At 44.5% G+C, this 17,186-nt stretch overlaps 2 protein-coding genes across 2 annotated transcripts in view; both read left to right on the top strand.

Annotated features, from left to right (window-relative positions):
- Positions 1-12,496, top strand: part of LOC115175346 (DDT domain-containing protein DDB_G0282237) — a gene marked incomplete at its 3' end in the record, with an annotated part of 51,087 nt that extends 38,591 nt beyond the window's left edge. The window contains exons 2-3 of the mRNA XM_029734557.1: positions 11,490-11,583; positions 12,231-12,496. Of these exons, the coding sequence (XP_029590417.1) occupies positions 11,490-11,583; positions 12,231-12,496 (360 nt within the window). The remainder of the gene's footprint in view (positions 1-11,489; positions 11,584-12,230) is intronic.
- Positions 12,497-13,066: 570 nt separating this feature from the next.
- LOC115175342 (syndecan-3) overlaps positions 13,067-17,186 on the top strand; it is a 5,673-nt gene continuing 1,553 nt past the window's right edge. Inside the window, exons 1-2 of the mRNA XM_029734552.1 lie at positions 13,067-13,568; positions 15,631-15,829. Coding sequence (XP_029590412.1) covers positions 13,218-13,568; positions 15,631-15,829 — 550 coding nt within the window. The 5' untranslated portion in view covers positions 13,067-13,217. The remainder of the gene's footprint in view (positions 13,569-15,630; positions 15,830-17,186) is intronic.

Here is a 17,186-nt window from a genome sequence, read left to right as displayed (position 1 = left end):
ACTAGTAAACCACTGGACTAATGGAGTTTTAACTAGTAAACCACTGGACTAATGGAGCTTTAACTAGTAAACCACTGGACTAATGGAGCTTTAACTAGTAAACCACTGGACTAATGGAGTTTTAACTAGTAAACCACTGGACTAATGGAGCTTTAACTAGTAGGCCACTGGACTAATGGAGTATTAACTAGTAGACCACTGGACTAATGGAGTTTTAACTAGTAGCCCATGGACTAATGGAGTTTTAACTAGTAGGCCACTGGACTAATGGAGTATTAACTAGTAGACCACTGGACTAATGGAGTTTTAACTAGTAGCCCATGGACTAATGGAGTTTTAACTAGTAAACCACTGGACTAATGGAGTATTAACTAGTAGACCACTGGACTAATGGAGTATTAACTAGTAGACCACTGGACTAATGGAGTTTTAACTAGTAGCCCATGGACTAATGGAGTTTTAACTAGTAAACCACTGGACTAATGGAGTTTTAACTAGTAAACCACTGGACTAATGGAGCTTTAACTAGTAAACCACTGGACTAATGGAGCTTTAACTAGTAGCCCATGGACTAATGGAGTTTTAACTAGTAAACCACTGGACTAATGGAGTTTTAACTAGTAAACCACTGGACTAATGGAGTTTTAACTATTAGCCCATGGACTAATGGAGTTTTAACTAGTAAACCACTGGACTAATGGAGTTTTAACTAGTAAACCACTGGACTAATGGAGTTTTAACTAGTAAACCACTGGACTAATGGAGTTTTAACTAGTAAACCACTGGACTAATGGAGTTTTAACTAGTAAACCACTGGACTAATGGAGTTTTAACTAGTAAACCACTGGACTAATGGAGCTGCAAATGAGACAAAGAATCAGAAACAGATGAATTAGGAAATGTATTGTTTTCTCATGACCTTAGCAACTCTAATGTGGTGTGGTGGCCTTCTGCTAAGCTGTTAGACATACCAGGTAAGGAATTCCAGTGAAATACTAGGTGTGTTTTCTGTGCTTCCTGTAGGTAACATAGTGGTTAAAGCATTGGGCTAGTAACTGGAAGAAGGTTGCTGCATCGAATCCCCGAGCTGACAAGGTAAAAATCTGTCATTCTATCCCTGAGCTAGGCAGTTAACCCACTGTTCCCTGGGCACTGTGGATGTTGATTAAGGCACGAAGGGTTGAATTCCTGTCGGATTTCTATGGGGGTTTTGTGTTGAACACGAAGGATATTCTTTGCAGAGTCTCAATTGGGTGTTTGTCTTATTTTGTGAATTCTTGGTTGGTGAGCGGACCCCAGGCCTCACAACCATAAAGGGCAATGGGTTCTAAACATGATTTTAAAGTATTTTTAGCCAGATCCTATTTTGGATGTCATGTTTTATGTTCATTTTGATGGCGTAGAAGGCCCTTCTTCCCTTGTCTCTTAAATCTCTCTCTCTCGCTCTCTCTCTCTCTCTCTCTCTCTCTCTCTCTCTCTCTCTCTCTCTCTCTCTCTCTCTCTCTCTCTCTCTCTCTCTCTCTCTCTCATACACACATACATGCAATTATCCACATTATAAACATCCATCCACATCATAAACATCCCTCCACATTATAAACACACACAGACAACCTACTTACATTCTTAATCAGACTGACCAGACAAACAACACAGCAGGTGACAGACACAGTGCATCTGTGTACTGCTTTGGTGTGTATGTGGGTGGGTGGGTATAATCAGGGTGTTATGTGAGAGGCTGGTTCAGTCTCCCAGCTTTTATTTTTATTTAACCTTTATTTAACTAGGCAAGTCAGTTAAGAACAAATTCTTATTTACAATGACGACCTACCGAAAGGCAAAATGCCTCCTGTGGGGACGGGGGCTGGGATTCAAAATAAAACTGTAGGACAAAACACACTGCATAAAGAGAGACCTAAAACAACACCCTAGCATGGCAGCAACACATGACAACACAGCATGGTAGCAACACAACATAACAACAACATGGTAGCAACACAACATGGCAGCAGCACAACATGGTATCAACACAAAACATGGTACAAACATTATTGGGCACAGATAACAGCACAAAGGGCAAGAAGGCAGAGACAACTATACATCATGCAAAGCAGCCACAACTGTCAGTAAGAGTGTCCATGATTGAGTCTTTGAAAGAAGAGATGGAGATAAAACTGTCCAGTTTGAGTGTTTGTTGCAGCTCGTTCCAGTCGCTAGCTGCAGCGAACTGAAAAGAGGAGCGACCCAGGGATGTGTGTGCTTTGGGAACCTTTAACAGAATATGACTGGGTGCTGTATGTGGAGGATGAGGGCTGCAGTAGATATCTCAGATAGGGGGGAGTGAGGCTTAAGAGGGTTTTATAAATAAACATCAGCCAGTGGGTCTTGTGATGGTTATACAGAGATGACCAGTTTACAGATGATTATAGAGTGCAGTGATGTGTCCTTTAAGGTGCATTTGTGGCAAGTATTATGGCCGAATGGTAAAGAACATCTAGCCACTCGAGAGCAGCCTTACATGCCGATTAATAAATTACGTCTCCGTAATCTAGCATGGGTAGGATGGTCATCTGAATCAGGGTTAGTTTGGCAGCTGGGGTGAAAGAGGAGCGATTACGATAGAGGAACCCAAGTCTAAATGTAACTTTAGCCTGCAGCTTTGATATGTGCTGAGAGAAGGACAGTGTAGTGTCTAGCCATACTCCCAAGTACTTGTATGAGGTGACTACCTCAAGCTCTAAACCCTCAGAGGTAGTAATAACACCTGTGGGAAGAGGGGCAATCTTCTTACCAAACCACATGACCTTTGTTTTGTTCAGAACAAGGTTAAGGGCAGGGGAACCTTGGGATACTCCCTTGGTGACAGGCAGTGGCTGAGACAGCAGATGTTCTGACTTTATACACTGCACTCTTTGAGAGAGGTAGTTAGCAAACCAGGCCAAAGACCCCTCAGAGACACCAATACTCCTTAGCCAGCCCACAAGAATGAAATGGTCTACCGTATCAAAAGCTTTGGCCAAGTCAATAAAAATAGCAGCACAATATTGCTTAGAATCAAGGGCAATGGTGACATCATTTAGGACCTTTAAGGTTGCGGTGACACATCCATAACCTGAGTAGAAACCAGATTGCATACCAGAAAGAATACTATAGACATCAAGAAAGCCAGTCAGTTGATTATTGACAAGCTTTTCCAACACTTTTGATAAACAGGGAAAAATAGAAATTGTCCTATAACAGTTAGAATCAGCTTGATCTCCCCCTTTAAATAAAGGATGAACAGTGGCTGCCTTCCAAGTAATGGGAACTTCCCCAGAGAGGAGAGACAGGTTAAAAACGTCAGAGATAGGCTTGACGATGATAGGGGCTGACCCAGATGTTTTTTGGGGGTCAAGTTTAAGGAGCTCCTTTAGCACCTCAGACTCAGTGACTGCCTGCAGGGAGAAACTTTGTAGCGGGGCAGGAATTAGCATCGGGGCTAGACGGATTATAAGGGGTGGGAGATGAGGAAATGTTGGATGGGCAATGAAGCATGGCTGAGTCAAATAGGAATCCTGACTTAATGAAGTGGTGATTAAAGAGCTCAGCCATGTACTACTTGTCAGTAACAACCACATCATCAACATTAAGGGACATGAGCAGCTGTGAGGAGGAGGGTTTATTCTCCAGGTCGTTTTCCAGAACTTGGGGTTAGACCCACATAGAGAGAACTGCTCTTTAAAGTAACTAACTTTGGCCTTCCGGATAGCCTGAGTGCAGTTATTTCTCATTTGCCTGAACAATAGCCAGTCAGCCTGAGTATGCGTGTGCCTCGCCTTTCGCCAAATACAATTCTTGAAGTGGAGTAACTCTGCAAGATCACGGTCGAACCAGGGGCTGAACCTGTATTTAATTCACATTTTCTTTATGGGGGCGTTTGTTAACAATACCACTGAAAATATAAAAAAAGAAGGTCCAAGCGTCTTCGACAGAGGCCAGATCATGAAGGAAGGCTTGCTCATTAAAGTTTTTTAGCGAGCGTCTATGACAAATCAGGACAGGTCGTTTCACTGAGCAGCCATTACGAACACAGGCTGTAAAACAGTGATCACTAAGGTCATTACAGAAAACACCAGACTGATACCTATCAGGATTATTTGTAAGGATAACATCGAGGAGAGTAGCCTTTTCTGGATGTTTCGAGTCATACCTTGTGGGATTGGTAATAATCTTCCTTAACCACGTCTCAGTAATGATCAACACATCTGGATTGGAGCTGTGAACGCACACTTTCAATTGATACATTTCAGGTAATGAGCTTCTAGTGTTAACGTGCACATTAACGTTTGCGAGAGCAGAAATCAGTGAAACAGATATCAGAGTACAAGTGAGAATTGTGGCTATCAACAGTAGATGGGTCATGGTGTACATGCACATTTACAGATATCATCAGCAGTAATACAATCAGGGCACGGCAGAGGACAGGGAGAGCTCTGCAGTGCATCAGATGGCAACACGATTATATTGTACAGCAATTTCATTAGGTAACATGAATACAAGGCTGGCGAGAGGTGGTGAGAACAGGATCGGAGTCCCGAGTGTGGGAACAAACATTGTCTGTCCCATGGTTGGGTAAACAAGCAAGTCCATAGTCAATAAAGCACGCAGGAGTCATGAGGCAAATAGCATAACCTGAGGAGGAGGGGAAAGATGGAGGGGATGGGAGGAGAAGGAGAGGAGGGTTGTTGATACAGCTTTAACATCAATCAGAGAAAGATTGGGAGAAGGATAAAGGGAGAAAAACTGATGAAAAGAAAGAGGGGAGAGGGAGAGAGATAATGAAATAAAGATGGGAGAGAGATAATGAAAGAAAGAGGGGAGAGGGAGAGAGACTGTTTTGATCCTTTTTGGGTTGTTTATTTGGTCTTACGTAACTCCTGCCTATTTGGTTACATTTGTGTATGTACATATTAATTGTATGTATGTTTACTGTGTGTGTGTGTGTGTGTGTGTGTGTGTGTGTGTGTGTGTGTGTGTGTGTGTGTGTGTGTGTGTGTGTGTGTGTGTGTGTGTGTGTGTGTTTATGTACGTATAAGGTTGTGTGAGTGTTGGTGTGGTTGCCTCACTGTGGGAGATGGACATTTCTGTAAAAGGCAGAGGTTGCCCCTAGCAACAGGCCTCATTGTAAACAGATCCTTGCTATAGACACACACACACACACACACACACACACACACACACACACACACACACACACACACACACACCCACTATGCACTATTTGAGATGTATTTTTTTATCTTTTCAGTGTTGGCTGATTGTTGTGTTTGTTGTAAAATAAGCTGTGACTGGTTCAGCCTACCCAGAGGGCTAAAACAACATTTTACTATTTGTTCAATTTCCAAAGAACATTTTAAAAACAGCAACAACTTATTCTCTTTGTATTTTAGTTTTCTCAGAGTAAATCTATTCCCAATAGTGTACTACTAATATAAGTAAACACTACTGCACCAAAAATAGTGCACTATCGAGGGAATAGCACTACTACTGACAAGGTAGTGTTCTGTAGAGTGAATAGGGTGCCAGACGTAGTGTTCTATAGAGTGAGTAGGGTGCCAGACGTAGTGTTCTATAGAGTGAATAGGGTGCCAGACGTAGTGTTCTATAGAGTGAATAGGGTGCCAGACGTAGTGTTCTATAGAGTGAATAGGGTGCCAGACGTAGTGTTCTATAGAGTGAATAGGGTGCCAGACGGAGTGTTCTTTAGAGTGAATAGGGTGCCAGACGTAGTGTTCTATAGAGTGAATAGGGTGCCAGACGGAGTGTTCTTTAGAGTGAATAGGGTGCCAGACGTAGTGTTCTATAGAGTGAATAGGGTGCCAGACGGAGTGTTCTTTAGAGTGAATAGGGTGCCATTTGAGTCTTGGTTCTAGTACAATCCATAGTGAAGCAAGTTAATGTCAGGTTTCTAGTTTCTACATTCATTATGGTTGTATTGGATTTCAGTGGCATCAAGTTTCCTTTGTGTTTCCTGACAGAGAGCAGTGGGTTTACAGTAGCTCTAGTTGGCACTGTGTGTGTGTGTGTCTTCCTGCCAGAGAATCCTCAGTATATACCCTAAACCTACAGTATATACCCTAAACCTACAGTATATACCCTACAGTATGTACCCTACAGTGTATATACCCTAACCCTTCAGTATATACCCTAAACCTGCAGTGTATACCCTAAACCTACAGTATATACCCTAAACCTACAGTATATACCCTACAGTGTATATACCCTAACCCTGCAGTATATACCCTAAACATGCAGTATATACCCTAAAACTACAGTATATACCCTACAGTATGTACCCTACAGTGTATATACCCTAACCCTTCAGTATATACCCTAAACCTGCAGTGTATACCCTAAACCTACAGTATATACCCTAAACCTACAGTATATACCCTACAGTATATACCCTACAGTGTATATACCCTAACCCTGCAGTATATACCCTAAACATGCAGTATATACCCTAAAACTACAGTATATACCCTACAGTATGTACCCTACAGTGTATATACCCTAACCTTTCAGTATATACCCTAAACCTACAGTATATACCCTAAACCTACAGTATATACCCTAAACCTACAGTATATACCCTACAGTATGTACCCTACAGTGTATATACCCTAAACCTACAGTATATACCCTAAACCTACAGTATATACCCTACAGTATGTACCCTACAGTGTATATACCCTAACCATGCAGTATATACCCTAAACCTACAGTATATACCCTAAACCTACAGTATATACCCTAAACCTACAGTATATACCCTACAGTATGTACCCTACAGTGTATATACCCTAAACCTACAGTATATACCCTAAACCTACAGTATATACCCTACAGTATGTACCCTACAGTATATACCCCAACCCTACTTTATATACCCTAAACCACCCCACACCTATCCAAGTCAGCCCATGTTGAACATTCCCATTCCCAAGCCTTCTGAAGTGTGTGATGTCCTCAGTCATACGGGATTTAACTGTCTTGGGGAAAGTCAGAGAGGGTTAAGTGTGAGGGTAAAGTGAGAGGGTTAAGTGTGAGGGTAAAGTGAGAGGGTTAAGTGTGAGGGTACAGTGTGAGGGTTAAGTGTGAGGGTAAAGTGTGAGGGTTAAGTGTGAGGGTAAAGTGTGAGGGTAAAGGGAGAGGGTTAAGTGTGAGGGTTAAGTGTGGGGGTAAAGGGAGAGGGTTAAGTGTGAGGGTTAAGTGTGAGGGTAAAGTGTGAGGGTAAAGTGAGAGGGTTAAGGTGAGTACATTCATGCCGGCGGCAGATCACCCTGATCTCGTCACCTGAGTCTGGTTGCCAGGTCGTCACAGCTCCACCACAGGATCAAAAAGTTGTGTAAACCACCTTTCAAAGTCAATCGCAGTGCACAACTCCTTCACATATGCTGTTATGGTGGCATTTCTATATATAGTTTAAGAGTGGTCTGAAACAGCGCTCTCTGCTACAACTCTCAAGTGAAATACTATGTTTTCTGACCTTTACAGGACTGTGATCCACGTGGTTAAATAAAATAAAATAAAATTGTATTTGTCACATGCGCCGAATACAACAGGTCTAGACCTTACAATGGAATGCTTACTTACAAGCCCTTAAACGATAATGCAGTTTTAATAAAATACTTTTTTTTTTAGGTAAGAGATAAGAATAACAAATGATTAAAGAGCAGCAGTATATAACAATAACGAGGCTATAAACAGGGGCTATAAACAGGGGGTACCGGTACAGAGTCAATGTGCGGGGGCACCGGTGTCGAGGTAATATGTAGATGTAGGTAGAGTTATTAAAGTGACTATGCATAGATAATAACAGGGTAGCAGAAGCTTTCCAGAGGGGGGGTGGGCAATGCAAATATTCTGGGCAGTCATTGGCTTGGGGGTAGAAGCTATTTAGGAGCGTCTTGGACATAGACTTGGTGCTCCGGTACCACTTGCCGTGCGTTAGCAGAGAGAACAGTCTATGACTAGGGTGGCTGGAGTCTTTGACAATTGTTAGGGCCTTCCTCTAACACCACCTGGTATAGAGGTCCTGGATGGCAGGAAACTTGGCCCCGGTGATGTACTAGGCTGTACGCACTACCCTCTGTAGTGCCTTGCGGTCTGAGGCCGAGCAGTTGCCATACCAGGCAGTGATGCAACCCGTCAGGATGCTCTCGATGGTGCAGCTGTAAAACCTTTTGAGGATCTGAGGACCCATGCCAAATCTTCTCAGTCTCTTGAGGGGGAATAGGTTTTGTCGTGCCCTCTTCACGACTGTCTTGGTGTGCTTGGACCATGTTAGTTTGTTGGTGTGGACGCCAAGGAACTTGAAGCTCTCAACCTGCTCCATTACAGCCCCGTCGATGAGAATGGGGGTGTGCTCGGTCCTCCTTTTCCTCTAGTCCACGATCATCTATTTTGTCTTGATCACATTGAGGGAGAGGTTGTTGTCCTTGCACCACACGGTCAGGTCTCTGACCTCCTCCCTATAGGCTGTCTCATCGTTGTCGGTGATCAGGCCTACCACTGTTGTGTCATCAGCAAACTTAATGATGGTGTTGGAGTCGTGCCTGGCTGTGCAGTCATGAGTGAACAGGGAGTACAGGAGGGGATTAAGCATGTACCCCTGAGGGGCCCCCGTGTTGAGGATCAGAGTGGCGAATGTATTGTTACCTACCCTTTCCACCTGGGGGCGGCCCGTCAGGAAGTCCAGGATCCAGTTGCAGAGGGAGGTGTTTAGTCCCAGGGTCCTTAGCTTAGTGATGAACGTTGAGCTGTCGTCAATGAATAGCATTCTCACATAGGTGTTCCTTTTGTCCAGGTGTAAAAGGGCAGTTTTGAGTGCATTAGAGATTGCATCATCTGTGGATTTGTTGGTGCGGTATGCAAATTAGGGTGGGTCTAGGGTTTCTGGGATAATGGTGTTGATTTGAGCCATGACCAGCCTTTCAAAGCACTTCATGGCTACAGACGTGAGTGCTACGGGTCGGTAGTCATTTAGGCAAGTTACCTTAGTGTTCTTGGGCACAGGGACTATGGTGGTCTGCTTGAAACATGTTGGTATTACAGAGGTTGAAAATGTCAGTGAAGACACTTGCCAGTTGGTCAGCGCATGCTCAGAGTACACGTTCTGGTAATCCGTCTGTCCCAGCGGCCTTGTCAATGTTGACCTGTTTGAAGGTCTTACTCACATCGGCTGCGGAGAGCGTGATCACACAGTCGCCCGGAACGGCTGATGCTTTCATGCATGTTTCAGTGTTACTTGCCTCGAAGTGAGCAAGCTAAGTAACTTAGCTCGTCCAGTGGGCTCGTGTCACTGGGCAGCTCCCGGCTGTGCTTCCCTTTGTAGTGTGTAATAGTTTGCAAGCCCTGCCACATCCGACGAGCGTCGGAGCCCGTGTGGTACGATTCGATCTTAGTCCTGTATTGGCGCTTTTCCTGTTTGATTGTTCGTCGGAGGGCATAGAGGGATTTCTTATAAGCTTCCGGGTTAGAGTCCCACTCCTTGAAAGCGGCGGCTCTACCCTTTAGCTCAGTGTGGATGATGCCTGTAATCCGTGGCTTCTGGTTGGGGTATGTACGTACGGTCACTGTGGGGATGACGTCATCGATGCACTTATTGTTGAAGCCAGGGACTGATGTGGTGTACTCCTCAATGCCATCGGAAGAATCCCAGAACATGTTCCAGTCTGTGATAGCAAAACAGTCCTGTAGCTTAGCATCTGCTTCATCTGACCACTTTTCTATAGACCGAGTCACTGCTGCTTCCTGCTTTAATTTTTGCTCGTAAGCAGGAATCAGGTGGATAGAATTATGGCCAGATTTGCCAAATGACATCCCACATACGTTTACTGAGACTACCAACAAATGTATCCTCTATCTCTAAACCATTTTCGCCTGCAAAACTTTCAGCTTTGGTTTAGACACTACAATAGTGCCTATACTCAAAACTCTATAGTACTCAGTTATAAAACTCCATAGTACTCAGTTATAAAACTCCATAGTACTCAGTTATAAAACTCCATAATACTCAGTTATAAAACTGCATAGTACTCAGTTATAAAACTCAATAGTACTCAGTTATAAAACTCAATAGTACTCAGTTATAAAACTCAATAGTACTCAGTTATAAAACTCAATAGTACTCAGTTATAAAACTCAATAGTACTCGGTTATAAAACTCAATAGTACTCAGTTATAAAACTCAATAGTACTCAGTTATAAAACTCAATAGTACTCAGTTATAAAACTCAATAGTACTCAGTTATAAAACTCAATAGTACTCAGTTATAAAACTCCATAGTACTCAGTTATAAAACTCAATAGTACTCAGTTATAAAACTCAATAGTACTCAGTTATAAAACTCAATAGTACTCAGTTATAAAACTCAATAGTACTCAGTTATAAAACTCCATAGTACTCAGTTATAAAACTCAATAGTACTCAGTTATAAAACTCAATAGTACTCAGTTATAAAACTCAATAGTACTCAGTTATAAAACTCAATAGTACTCAGTTATAAAACTCCATAGTACTCAGTTATAAAACTCAATAGTAGTCAGTTATAAAACTCAATAGTACTCAGTTATAAAACTCAATAGTACTCAGTTATAAAACTCCATAGTACTCAGTTATAAAACTCAATAGTACTCAGTTATAAAACTCAATAGTACTCAGTTATAAAACTCCATAGTACTCAGTTATAAAACTCAATAGTACTCAGTTATAAAACTCAATAGTACTCAGTTATAAAACTCAATAGTACTCAGTTATAAAACTCAATAGTACTCAGTTATAAAACTCCATAGTACTCAGTTATAAAACTCAATAGTAGTCTCTGATGGATCGTCCCCCTCTCTTCTCTCCTTCTCTTTTCTTTGATTGATCGTCCCCCTCTCTTCTCTCCTCTTTTCTCTGATGGATAGTCCCCCTCTCTTCTCTCCTTCTCTGCCTTTATAATTCTGAAAGTAGAGTCTGTAATCTAACTAAATGTTCTCTGAGAAATTTAAATAAACAAATAAACAATCTTGTTCTCTCTCTCACTCTCTCTTTCTCTCTCTTCTCACTCTCTCTCTCTTTCTCTCTCTTTCTCTCTCTTCCCCCTCTCTCTCTCACTCTCTCTTTCTTCCCTCTCTCTCTCTCTCTCTCTCTCTTCCCCCCCTCTCTCTCTCTTCCCCCTCTCTCTCTCTTCCCCCTCTCTCTCTTCCCCCTCTCTCTCTCTCTCTCTCACTCTCTCTCTTTCTTCCCCCTCTCTCTCTTTCTCCCCCCCTCTCTCTCTCTCACTCTCGCTCTCTTCCCTCTCTCTCTCTTCCCCCTCTCTCTCTCCCCCTCTCTCTCTCTCTCTCTCTCTCTCTCTCTCTCTCTCTCTCTCTCTTCTCTCTCTCCCCCCTCTCTCACCCCCCCCTCTCTCTCTCTCTCCCCCCTCTCTCTCTCCCCCCTCTCTCTCTCCCCCTCTCTCTAGGGTCAGACCTGGGATCCGTCTGCAAATGATGATAGTTTTTCCGGAGATGAGTTCTATGACGATGAAGACCTCGTCTCAGGCTCCGGATCTGGCTGTGAGTGTCCCGTGTGTGTGTGTGTGTGTGTGTGTGTGTGTGTGTGTGTGTGTGTGTGTGTGTGTGTGTGTGTGTGTGTGTGTAGGCATGTTTGAACAGGTCGATGTTAGAATCCCTATGTGTGTGAGTTGTTAAATCTGCAGCTCTAACTCTGTGGTCAAACTGAACACAGGGACTAAACACAGGCACGCATACGCACTCACGCGCTTTAACTGAAAACGGGAACTGGACACAGAAACTAAAGCAAACACACCCCTCCCAGTAGCCAGGCCTCCACCCAGATTAACTGATTTTATTTACTGTAATCTGATTACAGACAGCAGATCAGGTGATCACAAGTAGACAAGCCATTGTGTGTGTGTGTGTGTGTGTGTGTGTGTGTGTGTGTGTGTGTGTGTGTGTGTGTGTGTGTGTGTGTGTGTGTGTCTAGAATTACCTCCATAACTTTATTCAGATGTCTTATTCATTTTATTTGTTATATTAGAGGTATTTGTTTGTTTCAGATTAGTTTCTATAACTGTAATTATCCATTCTATCTCTGTTTCAGATTAGCCTTTCTGTTCCTCTCACTGATAACATACAGTATTTTAGTTCATATTTAGATGAACAACTAACCCCTCTCCTTCCATCTTTCTTTCTCTCCATAGTTCCAGAGATGAAGATCAACCCTACGGCGGTGGACATATCTTTCACAACGGAAGCGCCCCTCCCCTTCTCCACCACCCAGGCCACTGGCCCCGCGCCCTCCGCCCCACCTGTAGCTGAGCCCAGCCCTAAACCTGACGTCCTTCCTACCCCACTACCCACTGAGGGAGAAGGGGAGAGCGGGGTAGAGTGGGAGAGGGAACAAGATAAGGAGAGGGAACAAGGGAAGGAGAGGGAACAAGAGAAGGAGAGGGAACAAGAGAGGGAGAGGGAACAAGAGAAGGAGAGGGAACAAGAGAAGGAGAGGGAACAAGAGAAGGAGAGGGAACAAGAGAGGGAGAGGGAACAAGAGAAGGAGAGGGAACAAGAGAAGGAGAGGGAACAAGAGAAGGAGAGGGAACAAGAGAGGGAGAGGGTACAAGAGAAGGAGAGGGAACAAGAGAAGGAGAGGGAACAAGAGAGGGAGAGGGAACAAGAGAAGGAGAGGGAACAAGAGAAGGAGAGGGAACAAGAGAGGGAGAGGGAACAAGAGAAGGAGAGGGAACAAGAGAAGGAGAGGGAACAAGAGAAGGAGAGGGAACAAGAGAGGGAGAGGGTACAAGAGAAGGAGAGGGAACAAGAGAAGGAGAGGGAACAAGAGAAGGAGAGGGAACAAGAGAAGGAGAGGGAACAATTGAAGGAGAGGGAACAAGAGAGGGAGAGGGAACAAGAGAGGGAGAGGGAACAAGAGAGGGGGAGGGTACAAGAGAAGGAAAGGGAACGAGAGAAGGAAAGGGAACGAGAGAGGGAGAGGGAACGAGAGAGGGAGAGGGAACGAGAGAGGGAGAGAGAACGAGAGAGGGAGAGAGAACGAGAGAGGGAGAGGGTGAGAGAACGAGAAAGAGAGAGGATACGGGAAATAGAGAGGGAACAAGAAAGAGAAGGTGAAAGAGAGAAGGCGAGAGCTGTCCAGACTACCATCTCCCCCCCGCGGCCCTGCAGCTCTTCCCATGGCAACCACCAGTTTGGCGACTCCTCCGGCGGAGAGCGCAGCGCCCTCTAGTGGCGTGGAGGACCTGGGCACCACAGAAGAAGAGGACGAGGATGTTTACCTGTCCCCAGACCCCACCACCAGTTTACTTATGGAGACCACCACAGAAGAAGAAGAAGAAGTGACCACTACTGCCACAGAGACAGAGACCACACCCATCCCAGAGACAACAGCTCCACCCACTACGACTGGCCCAGCCCCAACTGAGACGTCTAGCTCCGCCCCCTTCAGGCCCAGGGTTCCTGTGACCTTGCCTACTAAAGCTGCACCCTCAGAGAAGAGCACACGTCCGCAGCTACCCTCTACGACGGTGTGTGTGTGTGTGTGTCCTGTGTGAATGTGTCATCACATGTGGAGTGAGAGACACAGGTGGGCCTCGTTAAGAGAGCGGATCCTTGTTAGTAGCATCGTTAACGATTCATTACATGATTACAATCCAGATAAATGGACTGGAGCCAGTGGAGGCTGGTGAGGGGAGGACGGCTCATAATAATGTCTGGAATGGATCACATGGAACGACATCAAACACCTGGAAACCGTCTGTTTGATGTATTTGATACCATTCCACCATCTGCTCCAGTCGTTACCACGGTACCGTCCTCCCCTATTAAGGTGTTTGATGTATTTGATACCATTCCACCATCTGCTCCAGTCGTTACCACGGTACCGTCCTCCCCTATTAAGGTGTTTGATGTATTTGATACCATTCCACCATCTGCTCCAGTCGTTACCACGGTACCGTCCTCCCCTATTAAGGTGTTTGATGTATTTGATACCATTCCACCATCTGCTCCAGTCGTTACCACGGTACCGTCCTCCCCTATTAAGGTGTTTGATGTATTTGATACCATTCCACCATCTGCTCCAGTCGTTACCACGGTACCGTCCTCCCCTATTAAGGTGTTTGATGTATTTGATACCATTCCACCATCTGCTCCAGTCATTACCACGGCACCGTCCTCCCCTATTAAGGTGTTTGATGTATTTGACACCATTCCACCATCTGCTCCAGTCGTTACCACGGTACCGTCCTCCCCTATTAAGGTGTTTGATGTATTTGATACCATTCCACCATCTGCTCCAGTCATTACCACGGTACCGTCCTCCCCTATTAAGGTGTTTGATGTATTTGATACCATTCCACCATCTGCTCCAGTCGTTACCACGGTACCGTCCTCCCCTATTAAGGTGTTTGATGTATTTGATACCATTCCACCATCTGCTCCAGTCATTACCACGGTACCGTCCTCCCCTATTAAGGTGTTTGATGTATTTGATACCATTCCACCATCTGCTCCAGTCATTACCACGGTACCGTCCTCCCCTATTAAGGTGTTTGATGTATTTGATACCATTCCACCATCTGCTCCAGTCGTTACCACGGTACCGTCCTCCCCTATTAAGGTGTTTGATGTATTTGATACCATTCCACCATCTGCTCCAGTCATTACCACGGTACCGTCCTCCCCTATTAAGGTGTTTGATGTATTTGATACAAATTCCACCATCTGCTCCAGTCGTTACCACGGTACCGTCCTCCCCTATTAAGGTGTTTGATGTATTTGATACCATTCCACCATCTGCTCCAGTCATTACCACGGTACCGTCCTCCCCTATTAAGGTGTTTGATGTATTTGATACCATTCCACCATCTGCTCCAGTCGTTACCACGGTACCGTCCTCCCCTATTAAGGTGTTTGATGTATTTGATACCATTCCACCATCTGCTCCAGTCATTACCACGGTACCGTCCTCCCCTATTAAGGTGTTTGATGTATTTGATACAAATTCCACCATCTGCTCCAGTCGTTACCACGGTACCGTCCTCCCCTATTAAGGTGTTTGATGTATTTGATACCATTCCACCATCTGCTCCAGTCGTTACCACGGTACCGTCCTCCCCTATTAAGGTGTTTGATGTATTTGATACCATTCCACCATCTGCTCCAGTCGTTACCACGGTACCGTCCTCCCCTATTAAGGTGTTTGATGTATTTGACACCATTCCACCATCTGCTCCAGTCGTTACCACGGTACCGTCCTCCCCTATTAAGGTGTTTGATGTATTTGACACCATTCCACCATCTGCTCCAGTCATTACCACGGCACCGTCCTCCCCTATTAAGGTGTTTGATGTATTTGACACCATTCCACCATCTGCTCCAGTCATTACCACGGTACCGTCCTCCCCTATTAAGGTGTTTGATGTATTTGATACCATTCCACCATCTGCTCCAGTCGTTACCACGGTACCGTCCTCCCCTATTAAGGTGCCACCAGCCTCCTGTGACAAACGCACATACTATGATGTTTATTTGGGTTCTCTATCTGATGTGTACAACTGACATGGTCACTGTATTTCTCTCTCTCAGAATAATGAGTTGGGGGTTAACGGACCCAGCGGAGACTTTGAGATCCGTGAGGAGGACCGTCGCCAGGGCAACGAGGTTGTTGGGCGTGGCGTGGAGGCGGGAGCGGAGCCTGATCTGATTGGCAACACGATCAACACAGGAAGTTCTGCCGCTCAACTTCCTCAGAAGAACATCCTGGAGAGGAAGGAGGTCCTGATAGGTGAGTCTCTGTCACTCCATCTCTCTCTTTCTCTATTCTAATCTCTGTCACTCCATCTCTCTCTTTCTCTATTCTAATCTCTGTCACTCCATCTCTCTCTTTCTCTATTCTAATCTCTGTCACTCCATCTCTCTATTCTAATCTCTGTCACTCCATCTCTCTATTCTAATCTCTGTCATGCCATCTCTCTATTCTAATCTCTGTCACGCCATCTCTCTATTCTAATCTCTGTCACGCCATCTCTCTTTTCTAATCTCTGTCACTCCATCTCTCTTTTCTAATCTCTGTCACTCCATCTCTCTCTTTTCTAATCTCTGTCACTCCATCTCTCTCTTTTCTAATCTCTGTCACGCCATCTCTCTTTTCTAATCTCTGTCACTCCATCTCTCTCTTTTCTAATCTCTGTCACTCCATCTCTCTCTTTTCTAATCTCTGTCACTCCATCTCTCTCTTTTCTAATCTCTGTCACTCCATCTCTCTCTTTTCTAATCTCTGTCACTCCATCTCTCTCTTTTCTAATCTCTGTCACTCCATCTCTCTCTATTCTAATCTCTGTCACTCCATCTCTCTATTCTAATCTCTGGTACTCCATCTCTCTATTCTCTGTCACTCCATCTCTCTCTCTATTCTAATCTCTGTCACTCCATCTCCCTCTTTGTATTCTTCTGATGGGACATAGCCTTTTTCTCTTCATTCTGATTGGCTGTCTGTCTCTCCCCCAGCCATTCAGATTGCTTGCCTGCTGGTGGTGGTTTTCGTTGCCTTCGTGGTGATCGGTAAAGAGCAGGAGTCATACAGGGTTTAGCGTGTCCTTAGCGTGTCCTTAGCGTGTCCGTGCGCTACATTTACATTTTAGTCATTTAGCAGACGCTCTCATCCAGAGCGACTTACAGTAGTGAATGCATGCATTTTATACATTTCATGGGAATCGAACCCACAACCCTGACGTTGCAAACACCATGCTCTACCAACGGAGCCACAGGGAGCTAGACACGTGTGCTGTTAGTGTGTTGTGTAGGACCAGTAGCCCACGCATGATATGAGTGTGTATGTGCTTGTGTGTCTTATTGACACACGATGTTACGGTCGTGACACATGATGTTAGCGTGTACTGTGTAGGTGGGGACTATGTAAGGACACAGCTTTGGGGACTTTAGATCATAATGACAGATGATAGTGAGTTGATAGGTTGACATGTCAGTGGGTATGCTAGCATTGTGTGCAGTGCTTGAAGTGGTACTTGAAGATGTGGGTGCTTACTTACAGCTGCAATATGTAACTTTTTGTGGCAATCTGACCAAATGCACATAGAAATGTGAGTTATAGATCTGTGATTCGAAATTGGAAGCAAGTCTAG

Source organism: Salmo trutta, chromosome 36 (genome assembly GCF_901001165.1).
Source record: "Salmo trutta chromosome 36, fSalTru1.1, whole genome shotgun sequence".
Lineage (NCBI taxonomy): Eukaryota > Metazoa > Chordata > Actinopteri > Salmoniformes > Salmonidae > Salmo > Salmo trutta.
The sequence above is the reverse complement of the archived record's forward strand: the minus strand, read 5'-3'. Positions and strand labels throughout refer to the sequence as shown.